The 21,456-nt window shown below is 30.5% G+C and overlaps 1 protein-coding gene across 3 annotated transcripts in view; it reads right to left on the bottom strand.

The window, feature by feature from the left end:
• Positions 1–5,394: 5,394 nt before the first annotated feature.
• The window catches only part of LOC129920996 (protein apterous), a 65,446-nt gene continuing 49,384 nt past the window's right edge, over positions 5,395–21,456 (bottom strand). For all 3 annotated transcript variants that reach the window (XM_056002592.1, XM_056002593.1, XM_056002594.1), the window contains 4 exons: positions 9,608–9,781; positions 9,293–9,543; positions 6,573–6,769; positions 5,395–6,510 (listed from right to left, as the gene is read on the bottom strand). In XM_056002592.1, the coding sequence (XP_055858567.1) occupies positions 6,346–6,510; positions 6,573–6,769; positions 9,293–9,543; positions 9,608–9,781 (787 nt within the window). In that variant the 3' untranslated portion in view covers positions 5,395–6,345. The remainder of the gene's footprint in view (positions 6,511–6,572; positions 6,770–9,292; positions 9,544–9,607; positions 9,782–21,456) is intronic.

Here is a 21,456-nt window from a genome sequence, read left to right as displayed (position 1 = left end):
AAGGAAATTCAATTTGTTTTTATTTTTCCCTTACATTATGTATATTCTCTCTTAAGCCTAATTCATTTGCAACATTGGTAGAAAAGAATACAAATATGGTGTACAAATTTCTTTTGCCAAGCTCTTCAAAAAAGGTGGAAATTTCCGACTTCAAACATTTTTTTTCTTTACAGTTTTTTTTCAGTTTTGGGAATAAAACATAATCAGAGGTGGAATCGGCTAAGGTGATTGTTAATTGTTGATCATCACATTAAGTACTTTTGATCCACGTAAGGTGATTATCAAAGTGACGATCACCTTTTTATTATTATTTGGGAATGACAGCTATTTATGTGCCACTTTTACTTTCTATATTTATCGAAATCCTCTGTAAGGTAGTCTTCGCATAAGGAATCTTGAGAATTGAAGTCTTGACTTGCAAAACCAGATCCCCTTTTGGCCGTATCTCAAACTTGAAGACATGATATTTCCAGAGAAAATCATCTTCCAATGTCTCTGGCTTATTTAAACCCACAATGCCACTAATACAAAATTGTTTTCCCCATTAGTAGATGACATCTCTTCAAAATCTGCATGGTTTTGTCTTTTTCTAGACAAGTCCTTAATCACAGCTAGAAAAAAAAACATGGTAGATATTCATAAATTAATTTTGTCTTTCCGATTCACTTGCGAACTTGAAGCTCAGTAACGAAAGCTCAATAACTTTTGACCCAAAAACTTACCGATTTTATGGGAATCATGTAGTTTAAAGTGCAAATTACTTCAGAATATAGGTACAAACATCAAAGATAACGATTTTGTGCTTATTCAGTTGACGCAAAATATAACTCAATTTTTCGAAATAGAATGCTTTGAAAGGGAGTCTGAGCGTTTCGTTGGTTTCGCCCAACATCTTAGACAAATAGCTGAAGACAAAAAAATATTATTTTACCAATACTGTAGGCATATTTATTTAGGCATATATGTATGAGAAAAATGGTCGTAGCAGTGGGCGGATTCTACCAAAAGTAACATCTGAAAAATAAATAAAAAATAAATAAAATCTAAAAAAAAAAACCGCCAAAAAGTAACAAAAACATCAATGGTATACCTAAATGGTAAACTAATAAATTTTATTGAAAATGTTGCCGTTGTCATAAGAATTACAAATAAAATAAGTCGAAAAGTGTCCAAAACTCCAATTTTTTCGAAATTAAGATTTTGATACCATCTGTTAGATTTGATCGAATACTACAATTCATCAAACCAAGAATTTCCATTTTATTTATAGCTAAAATTATTCTTTGATTAAATTTTTAAGGAAAATAGAAAATAATACGACTTGCTTTATAAATAGGAAGTTTGTGTTTGGTCTCCTTTAAAATTTTGTAAAATGCAGTTACACAGAAAAGTTGTGGGCTTATTGTAAAAAAAAAACGAGAAAGAATAATGGTAACCTATTGAAATCCAGTAATTATGTTATGTTAATTATGTTAGCTAAAACTAAAAAAATTTCCTAATGGAATGAAATATATACTCCAAACATTATAATTCAGTGTACAAAGTACAAACTGAATGAAGTTTAGTTAAGAAGTATTTAAAAGAATAAATAAATATTAAATTAACATTAAATAACATACCTATTAACTATTTAGTGTTAATAAATCACATTTGGAATTATTTTTATAATAAAATGGAATAAAAAGCAAAGCATCCAATGTTTTTTCTGCAATCCAGCTTCTAAATTTTGTTCCAAAACTTGAAGCAGCTGAAAATGCACGCTCGGTTTCAATATTCGTTAATTAAATATTTATGTGCCGGATCTTAGTATTTTCCTGTTATCCCATCTTCAAAAAGCAGCATCTCTCGTTTTATCAGCTGCTTCTACATTTTGGTGGGGCCCTGTGTTTTTGAGACTATTTTTATTTCATTTTCTAATTTTTCTTTCAAGGAAAGATGGTCTTCGCAGCTTGGAACAGCAAATTTTCTTGAATACTGACAGCACCCACACGTTTTAAATTTGATGTAATTTGCTTTATTTTAATTTGTTAGGACTCAAAAATAAATGTCTTACTTCTGGGCTTGAGTTTTCGAAAATTACTTTTTATTTGGGTAGGTAAGCAAGAACACCAAATAACTCTACTCGCTGCCGCAAGCTCAAGCGATTAATTAAAGCTGTCTTCTACTTATTATTGAAGTTTTTGACTCTAACTGCTAAAAGAAATTTAAGAGCACCATCAACCAGCAGTAGCGTATCCAGAAAAAATTTTGGAGGGGGCTGGAAAATTTTTCAAAAATGTTTTAGGTAGAGTATAAATGTACGAAAAATTTCTTTCTCTAATTTATTCATCTTTGATCCAGAGTGAAGCGCTGTGATGCGGTACTGAAAGTGGTATAGTAGCATATAACTGCTCTCGACGTGTCGACAGCTTCGTACTAGTGTCTCCTGGTTTTCAAAGTTCTTGTGTCCTAAACATTTTACAAAAACAGCAAGAAGTTGAGTCATCCTTAAAAAAACACTTTATATTGTTCGAACTTTGTCATTTAGGTCCAATTTATTCACACTCCATTAAATTTAAAGTCGCCATTAAAAAAGGGAAATTTTAAAATTTGTATGCGATTTGACAGTTTTATAATTTTTAATGGAGCCTTTAAAAATAATGGAGAGTGAATAAATTGGGCCTTACTGAATTCAAAACTGTTTAGTTTTTGAACTATACTCATCCCTATTTTCCATGTTCCACAATTTGACCGAAAGTGAATTGAAATTACTTTTCAATTTTACGTGAAATAAAATAATAGGTACATATGTATATTGTTTCGAAAGATTTGGAAATTGCTTCGAACTGTCAAAAAAAAAATGATCATTTTTTATTTTTTTTCTGAAGTTAAAAAATTGCTGCTTTGAACATGGATGATATTTTATCGGCAAGTGTAATGGAAAAAAAGCAGAATTTAAAAGAAAAAAAAAGAAGACACATTTTTCGAGAAAAATCAAAAATGTATTATTTCAAATTTTAAAAGATAAATTAATAAGGTATAGTGTAAAGCGAATGAGGTTGGAAACAAACAGGCAGTGTGCATTCCCCAGTGTTCCTGGAGAACTGCAAACACAGGTGTTTGCAACAAAGTTAATTGAATTCGATAATTTCTAATTTCACTTTCGGCAAAACTAATTTTCAATGAAATAATTTTTTATGTTTAATCCGAAATATGTATATATTTTTTCGTAATATGTTGCTTTTTTAATCCAAATTTGAGGTGCAAACTGGAATCTGCTGAAAGAAGCCACTAATTATGTTGACCACTAAGATTTTGAGATATCAAAAATTTATATTTCCAATAGCTTTGAGAAATATATTATTTTTGAATAAAAAGTGTTTTGAGATTGCATAAGAAGTTTTGCAAAATTAAACGGTGATGTTATTCAACGTACGTATTATACTAAAAAAATGATCTTTAGAATTCCGAATTGGACGAAAATCCGAACAAAAATACCCCAACCCTCAACGTCATTTAAGGCTCTTACTCAAACAAACACAAAAAGCCGTTTCAGAATTTGGAGGGGGCTCGAGCATCTGAGCTGCCTCTAAATATGTAAGATTTACGAACAAGTTTCAGTCAATCATATACATTATGATGAAATTAGCTTAAAAATAACATGATCATGAAGGCTTGAGCCCCCTGAGCCCCCCCTCAATACGCCACTGTCAGCCAGCTGTACACAAATTAGAATAAGAAAGGGCAAAGTGATTCAACTGTTAATTTTTTTGGATCCGGTACTTCAACAGTCTCATTTATTAAATCAAAATCTGTTTCTTCAAACCTTATAGGGTGATTCAGATCGATAAGCGATTTTTGAAAGCGTTCAATCATCGCAAAGGCTATTCCTCCTTGTTTTGCAATAAAGTAATAAGGATTTCCCATGTTCCATTTTTACATATTTTTGCAGAGTTGTGTCATTTTTTGTATGCGAATATTTAGCCACTAATCCCGAAAATCCCGGGACTGGAGAGCTATAATCCCGGGATTTTCGGGATCAAAAAATGGGTCGGGATCCCGGGATTGCAATCTCTAAGTACACTCCATTCAAAATAACTAAAAAAAATCATTAGAATCTTTAAAATCAATTCTTCATAAAAAACGTAAAAAAAAAACTTCACATAAAAAGATGTAAAATGTTAGCACAAAAATCTGCAGCCTGCATGCATGAACGAGAAAAACATGCAAGGTTTTGCAAAGGAAATTCACATTATAGAGTCTAAAAATTTTCGAAATTGACATTACAGAGATGACAATGAAAATTTTTGGCGATTCACATTTTAGAGAAATTCGCATTATCGTTAATTCACATTATTGGGGGACTACTGTACAAAAAAAATTGAATCATTTCGTTTTTTGGCCTATTTTTGAAACCGGCTATTTTTGGCTCAAAGATTTTTCAAATTAGGCTCCTCGCCTCCAAAATGTTCTGGCAATACTATGAATTTATTTTTAAAAGACTGATTTCAACAATGTTTACCTACTACGTATGGCAAAAAAATTGATTTTTTTTTAACTGTAAATCAATTTTTCAGATCTATTCCTCTTTTACTAACACCACTTTGCGTCATAATTAATAGCTATCAGTTTGAAAAGTTTTTATTTGATAATTTAGTGCTTGGACCCTAATCACTTCAATTCTTTTGTTTCATATTTTTTAAAAAATTAAAAAATAAAATAAAAATCCAGATCTTTGACAGATATGTGATTTCTAAATGGCCCTCACATACTGCATCCTTTATGCACAACGTAGCATGAACAATCAATTAAAATGTCCATACAAAATGTTACGTATACACCATAGTGACCCTTTTCAGTTCAATGTCCGATTTTGTTGGTAGATACAAAATGTTTATAATATAAGCTGGTCAATAAAATAGGAACACTTAGTTTAATTATCAAAAACAAGACATTTAAATAGCCAAAGTCGTTTATTTGCGTTTGGTCGTCGTTTTAAGCAAGATAGGTATACTCTTTTAAAGTTGAAACACATTCATTTTTTTTAGACTATTTTACATGCATTCGATTTAGCAATGAATCTATTTAACATCTTATTGAAGATATACCCCACTTAAATTTATCTTGAGCCCATTAGGTAATCCTGTGGCCCTTGATTTCCTACAAATGTCAACTGCGTAAGTTGTAAGAATTCCGTAAGTTTTTAAGTTTACCCGGTAACAATTCTTTCTCACCTTAAAATTTATGTACGTTATTAAAAAAAACTCAAGTTACTTACGTGTTTGTTAAGGTGGAAAAACTTAATTTTTTCGATATTGGCAAAAGAGTACCTGTAAAAAGCCGGACAATATCACCTAGCAAGCAATTCCTGAAAATGTCAATTCATTAAATTGTTTGATATTAAAAAACAAGAAATATTGATTCATAATGCTTAAGATTGATTTTTTTTATTTCTAAAACGATTATAAATAATCCATAAGTACAAACGTTTTACAACTATTGTAAATAATTTATTAGCCTAAAATTACACAACTTAAAACAATATGCTTTTAATAATTTTATAATACATGATTGTAAATACTTACATAATTTTATTTTTTAAACTAATATTGGGGGTGTTGAGGGTTCCAACAATTCTACATTTTACACACAGTTCAATTTAGTGGATTTATTCACATTTTTTTTTTATTTAAGAGTTTTTAAAGCAAATCCGATAATTAGTTTCTGAATTATGTACTCAAAATAGCATCTGATACAGAACATTAAATAAACATTACTTAAAGAAAATACGGCTAAAATAATAAATTAATTTCTTAAAACAATAATTTATTATGAGTTTTAAACTTTAAAAACCTAAAGAAAGTTAAATTGATTTATTTTAATTTTTTTTTTTCTCAAAAATTGATTTTCCTGTGGCCTGATAAAAATAATAATAAAAAAAGAGATCGTAGAGTTAAGGTTAAATTAATTAAGAGACCCATGACAAAATTTAATTATGGTAGATTTATGTGTATTTATGTACAGCTAATTTATTTTAAGTCATATTATTAAACATAAGGAACAGAAAAATCGATTCAAAGAAACTTTTTTTAAATGCTTTCGTATCGAAAAAGAATAATTAATTTAATGGAGTTTCAATAATAATATTTTTTTGTTTAATCTATTGGGACTTTCAATTAATTTTGTTTATGGTTAAGTTTCACATTTTGCTGCCATATTCCTAATATTTTTCCTTGTTCACATTGATTTCTATAAGTCTTTATTTGATTTTTTACTCATAGTATTGTTAAATTAAGCATATCTATGATAAATGTTGCACAATCATATTGAAAATAATGCTGAGGTAAAACTGGTTGGTTTGTGTTTTTAATCCAAATTGTGTGGACTTGATGTTCCTCCCAGAATAAAAGATGGACTGTGTGCAGAGAAACTGTCTAGATCTAAAGGCCCATCGCCTTTATCATTCATAGTTGAGCCATCTTGTTTCATCATCATACGGCGCCATTTTGCTCTTGCATTTTGAAACCAAACCTAATTAACAATAATTAAATTTTAATAAAATGTTCAATTATTTAAAAATAAATAAATTTCACCTGAAGTACTCTTTTGGGTAAACCAGTTTTTTGAGAAAGTTGTTTTAAATCTTTTGCATCAGGATTATGATTAATAGCAAAATAGGATTTCATTGTTCGTAGTTGATGATGTTTAAACGATGTTCTCATTCGTTTTGTGCGTGATGATGAGCTCATATGTGAGCCACGTCCAAAGTCAAGATATTCGGAGTTTAAATCTGTAAGAAAAACAATGATATGGATATACAATCTGATGGAAACAATTTTTGAGGACCTTAGTAGTAAGCCTAGTCAATAAATTAAATTCTTTTGTTCAGAAAATTTTAAATTTGAACTAAACTGGATACCATAATATTTGAAGCTAAATAATTGACACAGCTGGTGTTGCAATTTGTAATAATAATCAAAAATATTAGTGACTCCTTTTTTTCTAGAATGTAATTGGTTGGCATTCAGCTGGATTTAGCGCAAGACCATTTTTAACACACCAAACACTAATATCGCTTTGCAAAAGGTCAAACTTACGTAATTTACAGCTAAAATTAAAAAAAAGGGGCCTAGGTGGTACTCCCTAAGGGACTCCTGAGTTGGCAATGAAAAGATCTGAAAAACAGTTTCTAAATTTGACCTGATAAAATCTTTAGTTAAGGTATGATTCTAACCAGGCAATAATAATAATAGGTGGAAAATCAAAAGCTTTTAATTTGAAGGTAATTATTTATGACAAAGTTTATCAAAAGCCTTTAAAAAGTCAGTGTAAATACAGTCAACTTCATTGATTGCATTTTAAATGCCATTGGACATTAATGTTAGAAGGTAAGAAGGTTAGACGTTGAAGATCTTTTTCTTTAAAATCCATGCTGCTTGTTCAAAAAGCTATGGAATGCATGATAGTTCCGAAACAAGCCTATAATTCTTTATATCTGTCTTATACACCATCTTGAAAACTGGAGTGAGGAATTACTTTTCCATGATGGAGGAAGAGATGTACTCATTTTGTTCTTAATTCCTATACTTTATATAATGAAATGTGCGTACGATGTTTTTTTTTTTTTCAAAAATCCCGAAAAATGTATCTAAAAAATCGTCTTTAAAATACTATATTCTTAACATTCTATCATCGCTCTTAAATATATTAGAAATCGGGATCTTTAAAATTTTGAAATTTTGATTGTTTTTACAATCAATTCTCTTTATTGATCCGTAAATGCTATTTATTAAACAATAAATGCTGGTTATATTAACCTTACAATATTTTGAATATTTAAATTAATAAATAACATAAATGAATTGACTTCAGGTGCTATTTTCTCCTTTCTGACGATCACTATTCACAAGCTTTTGTGAGAAAAAAAATAAACACGACCGACTCAGTTGGTATTGTGATGTTCAAAGAAGGGATCCTGAGAAGCCCGTCAAAATGGCATACAAGCATACAAGGTTCCAGTACGAAGTAAGAACAAAGGTAGGTCTGAAAACTACTAGTACAAGAAAATGCAAAAGGCCTCAGAAATCGAGTAATACAAAACCGGGAGCCTGCTGCCAATTTCTGTGGCCAACCCCGCAAACCCAACAGGCGGATCACTAGTGTGAAGCAAATACGTAAAGTTATGATCCCCTTGACGTCATGATCATGACAGCAATGCCGAAAAAAATTATTGTTGGAATTTAGAGAGTAAATACAAAGTCCAAAATTTTAATAAGAACTTGAGTCCTTGAGTGCAAAAAATCTTGTTTTGTTATTTTTCTTAGATACATTATAATTCTTCATTTCCTGTCACATTTGTTCTGTGTACAGTGAATTATTTCGCGTTTCTGACATATTGAATACCGCGAAATTCTCCAGTATTTCCTTAGCATAAACGCGATGACTTAATATAAAATCACGAAGAAACATTTTCTCATAAATTTAGTTCAAATTCAGAATATATTAAATTTTATAATGTCTGTTAAAAGCTATAAAACTGATTTAGAGAGGTTTTTTTTATGACAACACTGAAAGAAACTGCATGATGTGAAGTAGTGTAGTTATCCAATGAATGTTGTTAGCCTGGCTATGTTATGCATCGTAAAGTTATTCTCATAGGTATGTAATGCTTGATCTTCGTATAGGACATCTGAAAAAAGGTTTATAGCTGTTTTATAGCTGTTTTATTTTTAAAACTCAAACTGTGTATTGCTGGTAGAAAATACTGGCGCCATGATGCGCAAAAATCATAAACTTGCAGCTAAGAAATTTTCGCCCTAAAGCAGAAGTCTTTATGCGTACCAAAATGATCTGCAGAGAATCATATTGATCGTTAACATCTTGAAGCGAACAAAACCCTCATAAAAGTAAAACATTTACCTCTAACACAAAAAAAAAACAATATTTTCTTTTGAATTCTGAAATCTAAGTGGTTTAAAAAAAAGTGGTAAAAAATCACACATTAAATCCATTATGCATTAAACATTACAATTTTCTTTCACTCATATTCACATAACTTATTTCAGCTAGCATCTTTTATTTCGAATAAAACAACTTTATCTTAATGAGTTGTAGCTTGTAATTTAACTCCATCGTGGGAATAATTTACCAACGAGCTTGCGCACCGAGATGATTCAAAGCCATAAACGTACTAAGTTTATGAAAGATTAAATTGCTTACGAACTTAATTAAATTAAAAAGAAGGTAGTAATGAATTTTGGACACTTTACTGATGGGAAATACAAAACTCAGTTATAAGTTTAATGTTACATACCAATGTTTGCTGTTAACGAGTCGATGTCTTTTGGCTTTCTTTTTCTTGGCCGGCCTTTTTGTCGTGGCGCTTGAGGAAGCCCCGATATAACGTGTGAAGCTGGCATGTACAAACCGGCAGGAACAATTCTATTTGGATCATTAGGACTTGACGAATCGTTTGGAGGTGACCCAAATTGCGAACCATATGAGCATGAATTGGCTAAAGGTGTTGAAGCTGCCTGTGCCTCTAAGGAAATTCCATAATGTAGTCTAAAATATTAAACAAAACAAATATATTGACATTTTTTTCGCATTATAACTATTTAAAACTTACCTGCAAAATATCACGGAATCTCTTATTCCGAATTGGTCACCTTTATTTAACGGTGTATTGCACATAGCGCAGCTGAAACAATTAACATGGAATACTAAATCTCTTGCACGCATCACTAGTTCGGATGAACTTATAGATGCTAGGCATCGGGAACATCTTCTGGTTCCAAAAAGTCTGAAAAATACAATAAACAAAATAAAGTTTGCATTTAGATAAAAGAAAATAACACTTTTTGATTGCTTTAAATGTTTTGAAAAAAGTTACCACACTCAGATTTTATTATTAAAAACAAAAATAAACTACCTACTACATACGTATCTATCAAATCGCATGATTCTTCAAAAGTCGTCCAAATCAGAAAAAATTATAGTGCACTGCTAATAATGGTTCGATCGAAATATAATTTAGTGGGTGAGCGCTACTGCAGTCATTATAATTTGAATCGAATCTCGAGTTGTTTTTTTTTCTTTTAAATTTATCTTCGCGTTACAAAATTTGTATCATTGTGTGCATACAGAAGCCAAGGAACAATGAAAACGATTCGATAATTTTGAAAATCCTCACAAGAAAACACAAAAATGGTAATCGGTCAAGGCTGTTATTATCTTTTTTTTTTTTTTTTTTGTTAGTAAGTAAGACTTGAGTGTGATGTAGTGATGTTGTCAAACATGAATCAATTCTTGATTTTATAATAAAGAAAATAATGTCTCGAAGCAAATAATTGTCATTTTTGTTGTTGAATTCCAAATTACAAAAATATATTGATTAAATGTTACAAAATCAGTTTGTTCTAATTTAAGATTGTCTTCACTAAACACAAAGTTTTCCAATTATTTCAATTAAGGCAATAATTGTTTGCTTAAGAACAATTGAGGCAATTTCTTCTGATCATATCTGAGACAATTCATCGTCACGGATGGGGCACTTGAATAGTAAATTCAATTCTGATCTGAGTAATTTGCTTTTTGACTCGTTAAAATAGCATAAAATTCAGCTGAGCTGTATACATTTTAAATTTCTTTCAAACTAACGGGTATTTCAATATTTATTTATTTATATATGGAATTTTACACATTAAGATACAAAAATCTTATAAACTAGTGCAAAGTTATATACAGGGTGTCCCAAAAGTAATGGATCAAACGAAATATGCTGATAGGCCAACTTAAGAGCTCTCAGAATTTGGTAACTTGTTCATCCCAAATCCTTACGGTTTTCGATTTAATGCAGTTTTTGTGAAATTTCAAAAAATCCCGACTTGGCAACAGTATTTTGCTTCCTCTGCCCATAATTGATTTTTGTTTTTTACAATTCTTTCACTAAAACATTGCCTAATAATATAAGAAATAACTAATTAATCAAAATATTTTTTATTTCATATGCCATTTTGCTGCAAATTAATTAACAGTTCCATGTTTAATAAAAACTCAATTTCTTACTTTTATTTCAGAGCATCATCCCGAAAAAAATTTGTATGGTGTGACACTGGTTTATTATTTTAAAAACTTGCCGTGTTATTGCAGTTTTCAAAAATGTAAAAAAGTTTATAAAGTTGAAATTAGAACGAAAGATATTACAATTTGAATACAACAAAACAGGGCTTTTCAGAGAAAAATAACAAAGAAAAACAAACACATTTTCTCGACTGTTGTTTGTTTATTTATTTTTGAATAAAAGACTCGATTTTTGTTTGTTATTTTGCTCTGAAAACCCCTGTTTTGTTGCATTCAAATTGTAATATCTTTCGTTCTAATTTCAACTTTGGAGACTTTTATACATTTTTGAAAACTGCAATAACACGGCAAGTTTTTAAAATAATAAACCAGTGTCACACCATACAAATTTTTTTCGGGATGATGCTCTAAAATAAAAGTAAAAAATTGAGTTTTTATAAAACATGGAACTGTTAATTAATTTGCAGCAAAATGGCATATGAAATAAAAAATATTTTGATTAATTAGTTATTTCTTATTATTAGGCAATATTTTAGTGAAAGAATTGTAAAAAACAAAAATCAATTATGGGCAGAGGAAGCAAAATACTATTGCCAAGTCGGGATTTTTCGAAATTTCACAAAAACTGCATTAAATCGAAAACCGTAAGGATTTGGGATGAACAAGTTACCAAATTCTGAGAGCCCTAAAGTTGGCCTATCAGCATATTTCGTTTGATCCATTACTTTTGGGACACCCTGTATAGAAAAAAAAATAATTTTAATCATGATAACAACTCATAGAGGCTTAAATAATTCAAAATTTGAGTAAAATATATGTAGGGGAAAGGTGCGGACAGTGAGACAGTGCAAACAGTGAGACAATCCATTTTTCTCTTTTCTGAAAATAAGCACAGTAACGCTAGTTTGGGTCAAAACGTTTATTCCCCGTCTGCGTCTTTTAATTTTGTCCCGACTTAATTAAAGCTGTCCATTTCCCTACACCGTAAAATATCACACAAAATCAGGTGAAAGTAGTTTTTGGAATGTTATAAAAAGAGAGTATAACACAAAAAAATCTGGTTAGTGGAGAGAACTTTTTTTACATATGTATTATATTTATATGTTCTTTCATAAAAAAATATCATGTAATTAGAATTCCTTCTCGTTTTTTATAATTTTATATTTTTCCGAAAAATGACAAAAAGTAAACAGTGAGACATTATGTAAAAGCAAACAGTGAGACATAAGATTTTTAAAAAGCAAACAGTGAGACATATAGTTTTTAAAAAAATCTATTATTTTAGAATGTTCAATATGATTTCGAAGTGTTTTTTCTTTCGTTTTTTTTTTGGTCTTTTCGTTATTTTTATTTGAAAAAATGGGTTAAAGTAACATAAATTAATTATTTATATACTTGTCAATTACCGAATTATTTGAAGTTTTCGTAAATTTTTTGTTTCACCTAAGAATGTCTCACTGATCGCACCCCTTGCAAACAGTGAGACGTTTTGACTTTTTCTACATTTAAGTCCAATGTGATGCTCTCATTCATTCTTTAACTACAAGTTTTTTTGCAACATTAAGATAAAATATGTCTTTAACTGTCTTCAAAGTTTTGTTAAGCTATCTTGAAAACATTCTAAGATATACCAATTTAAAAAAAGGGTGTCTCACTGTCCGCACCTCTCCCCTACATTTGTACCAGTTAACTAAATAATTTTATTTAATTTATTAAATAATATGCCTTTAGTTCCCTTTGAAATCCCTTCCTATCTCCAATGTTAATAAAATGTCGTGGTAGAGAGTTCCAAAGCCGAACGGCGTAAACGAAGAACTGACGTTCAGACGTCAAACATGAAAAACGCGGCTGAAGGATCTGCGCTGTTCTAGTGGAAGCACAGAAAGTTATTTTGTTGAACAGATTCGGAGGTTGATGATTTTGTACAATGTTATATAGCATAGTTAATGATCTTAATTGCAAAAGCTTATCGAAGGTGAGCGTTGAAATTTTGTTGGAGAAATTAGATACTCTATCAAATCCCCGGAGTCCGAAAACGTATCTTACTGCATTATTGTACGCAACATTTAGTTTTCTTTTGCATATTGCATCGCATTTGCCGTATACCTCACATCCATATGTAAGAATAGGAATTATTAGTGATTTGACCAACACAATTCTGGTTTTTATTGGAGTAAAATACTGTGACGCCCATAAGGAACGTAATACACCATATACTTTCCCTACTGCTACACTGATGTGGTTACTCCAAGTTAGTGTTTTGTTGAAAGTCATACCTTAGTTCTTGGCTGTGGAAACATATTCGATGGGGTCATTGTTAAGGATGATCGTGGGAAAATAAGATGTTGAGGTACTTTTCTTAGAGATGACAATACACTTAGATTTAGCTGAATTAATTGAGAGCAGATTTTTCTTTGCCCAATTAGCTATGTTTTCAAGATCAGCATTAATGCGACTTACACAATCTTCAATAAGACCGGCATAGAGCTGAATGTTAGAGTTACTAATGACGGATGGAAGTTCATTGATATACAAGGAAAAGAGCAAGGGCCCCAAAATAGAGCCTTGAGGTACTCCTGTAGGCACGGCTATAAAATTGGACAGTAGGTTGTTTGCATAAACCGCTTGTTCCCGACCGGAAAGATAGGAACTAAGAAGCTTTGTGGCAGTGGCAGAAAAATCAAAACAATTTAAGAGCTTATTGCACAGAATATTGTGATCAACAGTATCAAAAGCACGAGAAAAATCTAGCAGTAAGAGAAAAGTTATTTGATCATTATCAATGTTTTGTCTAATTTCATCTACTACTGTCAGCAAAGCGGTAATGCAACTATGTTTTTCCTGAAAACCAGATTGCAACGGTGATAGGGCATGAGTAGTGTATAAAAAAGAATTAATTTGAATTTTCATTATTTTTTCGAAAGCTTTCGACAGATACGGGAGTGTGGATATGGGCCGGAAATCCTTTCCACTTGAATTTTTAGGAACCGGTATGATTTTCGATCGTTTCCAAGCTGTAGGGAAAACACTGGTTGTTAAAATACTGTTGAAAGCGAAAGTAATGTAGGGCAGCACTATGGGTAGTAAAATTTTTAAAAACTTAGGATGGACACCATCGGTTCCAACAGCGTTCGATTTGATGGAGAGTATGCTTTCAACTACTTGAGACTGATCAATTCCGTTAAATCCGAACTTCTGATTTGTTCCAGCGATATTTTCAACAGGTAAGTTTACAATAGATGGTGATGGTATTACACCCGATAAATGTGGAAGAGTAACAAAATTCTGGTTTAGCGAATTCACATCAATAGACTTGCATATTTTGTATCGGAAATCTTCAAACATGGAGAGTAAGTGCTAAATCTTAATTTTTCCAACAATATTTTGAAATGTGAGTGACAAAAATCGAATGTCTCTTAAAAAAAAGCACCCTAATATAAGCCAACTTAATTATTTTTGAGAGTAGACATGGTATATTCTACTGTCATGAGTGGTTTAAAAAAAGAAGAGATTTGGAGTTAAAGTATGTAATACTGTATCTACGAATTTATTTAAAACAAATTATTTAAATCCTTCGGCTTAATAGTGAAAAACCATAAAACTGATTACTTTTATATAGACAAAATGATTGATAAAAGAGGCTAAGGATTCGTTGTCTAAGTCATTCCAATCACTGTGTTTGAATATATGTCAGCTTAACTTTTATCTACCTTACTCTTCGTCGTAATCAGAATTTTTAAGTTTACTAATTAAATTCTGTATAGAAGAATAAAATATTTAAATAGTATTATCGACTATTGTTTAAGTCGTTTCGATCACTTTCCACTGTCTTAGAATCAAGCTGTCAAGCTGAATCAATTTACCGGAATGATTAATGACTCACTTTTCGAATCGCTCAAATTTTGAATATGAATTGATTCTTAACACCAGAGTGTGTGGTGTTACTCTGTCCGATAAAAATTGGCAGTACAGGCCTTATGGGAGAGCTTTTTTAAAATCAGTGGGACCTAACAGTTGCCAAACGAAAAATATGCCCCTGAAACACACAAGAAAACCACAGGCGCGCCATGGCATTGTTGTTGTAATTTCTTTACCAAACGACGTACATACCCCTATAACCGATCTGCCACACGATCTGTGGCAGTAGTGATGGGTACCTCGTACATGAGGCAATACAAATGTCCCATACACCACTCTGAAATGTCCCATCACCTCAAAGCAAAAAAATGTATTACCTCACACCTCACCACAAAAACAAAAAAATATCTCTTTACTCTTTCGTCTCCAGAAAAAAACTTATTCGTATTTCTCTCTGTCTCTTCTCATGATGATGAGCAGATGAGGAATGAAATTGAGTGTATGAGGAAAAGGAAAATCATGAATGTACCGCGCCATATTTACGAAATATTGAATGGCGCCCGTGGTTGGCTCACCTTGTACAAATATTGCAATCATGCTATGACTTATCGTAATAGTTTTTTGTTAAATTAGTTCTCACAACAAGTCTCTATTCAATTTAAGGGCTGCAAATTATTGCTTTTAATCAAATCTTTATGTTTCAAATCATTAAAATTGATATTCTTTTTATGTTTTAAATCATTAAAATTACTAGTTTTTATGTTGCAAATCATTAAAATTGCTCAAACGTTTCTCGCTCTCCCATAATTTAATTTAAAAAAAAAAAAAAAAAAAAACATTTATTTAAAAAAAAAAAACTTAAAAAAATTTTAAAAAATATTAAAAATTTAAAATAATTGAAAATTTAAAAAAATTAAAATTTTAAAATTAAAAAATTAATATTTAATAATTAAAATTTAAAATTATATACAAATTTAGTCCTCATATCTATGTTAATATAAACTTTTGTCTAATATTTTGTGTAATATTTATTTATTTAATTTACTATTTCAAATGTATTGTAAATCTTTTTGATACATCTTCTCTTTATATAATTTTATTTATTATACTGAAATGTCATTTCCGGCAGACGGCAGCATTGTCATGTCCGTATTTCCAATAGAAAAAAAAAATTGTAATTTATCTAATGAATAAAGGAAGAATCTAATCTAATCTACCGCGCCACGAAATGTGTGTGCATAATGTATGTGTATGAAGAAATGCATGAAGAGTTAAGAGTACCAATGTTTTAAAATGAAAAATAAATAAATGTATGAGGTTTTGTGTTATGGGACATTTGAAGTAGGTACGTATTTTGAGGGGAGAAAATTAGAAGTAATGAGGAGGAGGACGTGACGTTTGTTTTTTTTTTTTTTAAGAAAACGAGGAGGACATACGACAATGTACTAAAATGAAACCAATAATAAAAAAATGAAAAAGAGAAGAATGAAAAGAAAGAAAGGAAAGAAAAGAAAGAAAAAAAAAGATAAGAAAGAAAAGAAAGAAAAAAAAGAAAAAGAAGAATAAGAAAGAGTTGTAAATTGAATGAGGTTTGTTATTGTTATTTTTAATTTTTTTTTTTTTTTTGTAATCGAAATTGTCCACTAAAATTGGTTTGTCCCATGGGACATTTGAGGTGGGACAAAGTACCACCTCATTTCGAAAAATGAGTACCTCATACAAACTCATTTTAAATTCGTGTCCTACCCATCACTATGTGGCAGAATGAAATTTAATCATCAAAGTTGCTTTTTAAAAGTATTCACAATACATAAGAGTTACCATTAGTAAACTTCCTTCATAAACTACTCCCTTTTCTATTATTTTTTTGAAAGAGCTTTCAGGATTAATGCTTTTTTCAAGCTTTTAAAACGAAAAAAAGCATATGTGTTGACGTGGTGCTGGGGCTGTTTTTTTTTCTTTTGTGTATGTAGGAAAACAGTTAATGTCAATATTTTAACACGCATTTCAACATTTTAACAGAAAAAATTTGTTACGCATGAGTGGGGTTGGGCTGTGTCTTATATGAGTGAATTTTTGTTTGTTATTGTGGTGTAAAAAGAAAAATTAATTTTTTTTATTCGTTTTTGTGAAATTTTACCGCCAAGATGGTAACGCTGGTACCTTTTCGAAACATTTTTTCTGGATAGTATGGCATCGCTGTGTGAGCTTTTTGATCTGATAGACATATCCAGAAGGCGTGAAGCAGAGTGAGATGCAAATGTCCTATCTTCCCTGTACTGCCAATTTTTATCGGACAGAGTAACCGCATCAAACGTCAATCAGCGTGATGACCATTTCACGATTTTTAAAAATCATGAAATAAACAAAATAAAATTGAATTAACTTCTAATTTTTTTTTTATAATTTGCGCATACTATAGGGGTTTTGGGTACCCTTAATATGTACACAGTACGAGCTTTAGCGAAAGGGGAAAGTATTTAAAAGCAGATGCCGATGCACATTGGTTTTAAAGTTCAGAACATTAAAATGGGAGGGAAAAACTGAAGCGGGTAATGCATTCCACATTCTCGTAGTACGACTAAAGAAAAAATCTCTATACTATATGACTACAAAAAAATGTTATACATATGAGTTTCTTAATGTAGCAATATTTATCTACCATATTTTTTTGCTAAATAATAATTCTACAGGGTGTACCTACAAGAAACCCGAATCAACTACTTTTCCAACATTGGGCGGCTCTTCTTATGTCCCGATCGTCCCATTAAATTGTTTTTTTTTTTTTTTATAATGAGGAGGGATACTGAAATACATGCAAAAACTTGTATTTATTGATGAAAATAAAAATAGAAAAGTTTCTAATATTGTTTCATTATCTGTTATGATTTTTGGAAATCTACTTCGTTTTTTAGTCTAATTCGCTTCACTTTTTAAGTTTTATCACAAAAAAAAATTATGTAATTATATAGAGTACCTATTTTAAATAGTAAGAAGTAGAAATATCAATTATTGTTTATTAGGTATTTATTCTGAAACTAATATGTGACTAATGTCATTTGCTGGTTTCTTTTTAAATTGTTTTTTTTTTTTTTTCTATTAGTCAAGGTCGCCTCAAAACATTTTCACACATTCTATTAAATGTTTATTTTAAACTATCAGACCCGTGCTGAAGTGGTTTTGAACATTAATTTTATTTTAATAAAAATTTTGTTTTTAAAAGGATTTAAGTTATGACTAAAAATAAAATGATTTCTCATTAATTTTATGTACATGCTTATTAAAATTTAAAGATTTAACAAAAATAAAAGAATTTTTTTTTTGCATTTTGCACCGTAGGCGTAGGTAGATGCAAGTAACTAAGAAGATTTATCCACTTATTTTAGGACGCCAGTCTTCGGGAAAAACCATGTAAAAATTTACTTAAATGAATATATATTCCATTTGTTTTTTGCATGAATTTTTTCTCCTGACTTGAAGTTCAAGTTCTGCTCCCTATTAGTTTCATTGATTTTTTCACCTGGATGCTTTTAATTGCACTTATTTAATACTAGCTTAAATTTTCCCACCTCAGATTCGTGTTCAGCACCCTTAAAACCTCCAGAAAAGTATATTTTGGTTCTGAATACCAAAAAAAAAGTTTAATTTTATAGGCCAGTGAAATCTAACAGTTCTTATTTGGGCGAATTCAACACAGTGACATTTTATTGGAAACTCTATTAAATTTGAATAGCTTACCTCTAAGTACCTAATAACAAAGAAAAAATAATAAAAATAATAAATTACCTCTAAGTATACATAATAGTATATTCTTTTGTTACCTTCTTGATACAGAATTTGTCAATCTCGTTTAAATTTATCTAGCTATTTGTATTTTTTAAAGTTCAAGTTCAATGTTTTCAGTTTTTATTTCCACATACAACATTATAATAACCTACCACCTCAAAATTCCTTTCAGCAGAAATAAATTTAAAAAAAAAATAATTTATAAAATTATATTCTGCTGAAATAAATATGATATAAATAATGAATTTTGTAAAATATTATTTTCGGTTTGCTTATATTTCTCTTTCTGGGCACAAAATTTCTTAACTTCAGACAAAATCTCCAGTCGAGATCGTAATTTTCACGATTGTACTAAAATTCCAAACAAGCAGCAGACGCGAAGAAAAATGAATTATGATTATTACCATGTAAAAGAGCAAGCGAAATGTCAAAGAGACATGTTTTAATATATGATTATGTTTTTGTGGGCTCGAAATCTGATACGGTCACATGTTTATTATCTTTTTCTTAACCGATTTATCATAGAGTGCAGAAGGCAGTGCGTATTCTAGTGTTTTATTTTTTTTTATGTGTTTTTCTTTTGCTCCTTCCTGTATTCATCACATTTTTTATCTTGTAGATTGTGTCGAGGAACACGGTTGCATGGATACAAATTCTGATTTTATAGGCGTATATGAATCTTTTTTTTTTTTTGGTTTTTAACCTTAAAAATAAATGTTGGTCTTTTTTTGGTTTCAAGTTCACGCTTCGGAAATTCTAGGGGCATGATGTACATAATGTAAAGTAGGTACCTACATATTATGTACATTTAAATATTTAATGGAGTTAAAAATATTGAATACCTTTCTTAAGGTTTCGGTTAGCATATTCACTTGAGTATTTGTATATTTTAGGAAATTATTTTCTAATTTCAAGTAAAAGTATTTTTCTAATAAATTCCGGACACAAGTGTAAAGTGAAAGATTTGCAAGGATATTATGTAGACATGCGCGTAGGAAGGGGGGGTCCTGGGTGGGCCAGGCCCACCCTAGAAAATCCATGGCCCACTCTAGAAAAATTGACAGTACTATGAAACTTTTAAGCCAGAACTATAATTGGAGGAAGCAGTCGGAAACTTATGTCAAATTCACGTTTTTGTTGTTGTTTTCTTTGTCTTTTTGATAAGTTTTCATCCCGCGAGTGCGGTTGCGAGCGCTGTTGCCGTCCGTTTCATGTTCATCCGACAATTATAGTTCTTGCTTTAGTCTGGTATTAGCTCCCACTGACAGTTTTTTTTTTTCATAACATCGCTTGCTGAGAATTATAAGGTTGTCTGCTATAGTTACGGTGACCATCCGTCCCGGTTTACCCGGGACTGTCCCGTATTTCTATAGCTTGTCCCTGGTTTTTATTTAGGAAACCCGGGACGTATTAGTGTCCCGCATTTTGTAATTTGTCCCGTGATTGTCCCGTATTTCCACATTCTCTGATTTTTGTATTCAAAATTTAAAATACTTTGTTCGAAAAACAAGAAAACAGTGGTTGGAAAATAAAAGTTTTTTTTAATTTTTCGAATTAAGCATTAGTTTTTAAAAATTCTTCATCAATTTTAAAACGATCCAACAATTTTTTTACTGGTCCCGGGTTTCACTTTTAGAAATATGGTCACCGTAGCTATACCTAGTATAAGTACATACCTCGTTTATATGAGCAGACTCAGGGCCAGTTGTACAAACGTGGTTCAGCTTCGGATCAGGAATTTAACACGCCGATTTCGGCGAATTAGCAGTGGATCAACTTTGGTTAAAGAATATATCTAGCTATTTCAACCTATATGGACCTAGAACCAGCGCTAAAAGTCAAATTTACCACCGAATTCAGATGATAAAAGTTGCTGAACCATGGATTAAATATTTGTACAACTGGCCCTCAAAGGCCGGATTCAATAATTAGCTTTGTCAACTTAAAATTTTGGCACAAGACTTTATTTTGATATTTAGGCCGTGTGTGAATCGCGTAAAATATTTAGACGAGAATACATTTTTGACACTTTTGAGGTGAAAAGATAATTTCAGTTGTCAAAAATTTATCTTGCTTAAATTTTAATTTTTATCTTCAGAGGTTAAATATTTTGCAGAATATTTTATTTTATGTATTTTTTTCAATATCTAATCAAGAACTGAAAATAAAGAAAGAAACATTATGAGTGTGTATTAGGGAAAATTAATATTTTTCAATATACATATTTTATTTTATTGATGATGAAAAAAATTGTTAGTGAATGGCAACACAAAAATAAAATTCACAGGACAATGTGTGTTTGAAGCTTATGTTAATATTTATAAAATTTAACATCATTAATTCTTTAGTTTTGCAAAAAAAAAAAAATATATCTACGTTAAAAATTTATTCAAATTCACACAGGTAAATTAAGCCAAAGATAATTTTTTTTACTAACCAGACATTCAAATTTCTTAACTTAACCCAATGCCCAAAATTTAATTTCCTACATTTCGGCTTAGGTTTCAAGAACACCTTAAGTAAAAATATAAAGCAAATAAAATAAAATTGAAAGCTTGGTAAGGTCAGTTTTTAAAGCCAATCGCTGTCATATATTTTAAATGAATTCAACATGTGTGTCTATCAAAATAAAAGTGCTGTAACCCTGTAACTCCATCCAATTGCATTTCGAGATAACAAGCTTTTAAAAAAAGGAATTCCATATACCTAACACCACACAATATAAAAACAAAAACAGTAACTATCAAAGAT

Source organism: Episyrphus balteatus, chromosome 1 (assembly GCF_945859705.1).
Source record: "Episyrphus balteatus chromosome 1, idEpiBalt1.1, whole genome shotgun sequence".
Classification (NCBI taxonomy): Eukaryota; Metazoa; Arthropoda; class Insecta; order Diptera; family Syrphidae; genus Episyrphus; species Episyrphus balteatus.
Note: the sequence above shows the minus strand (reverse complement) of the source record. Positions and strands in the feature narration are given on the sequence as shown.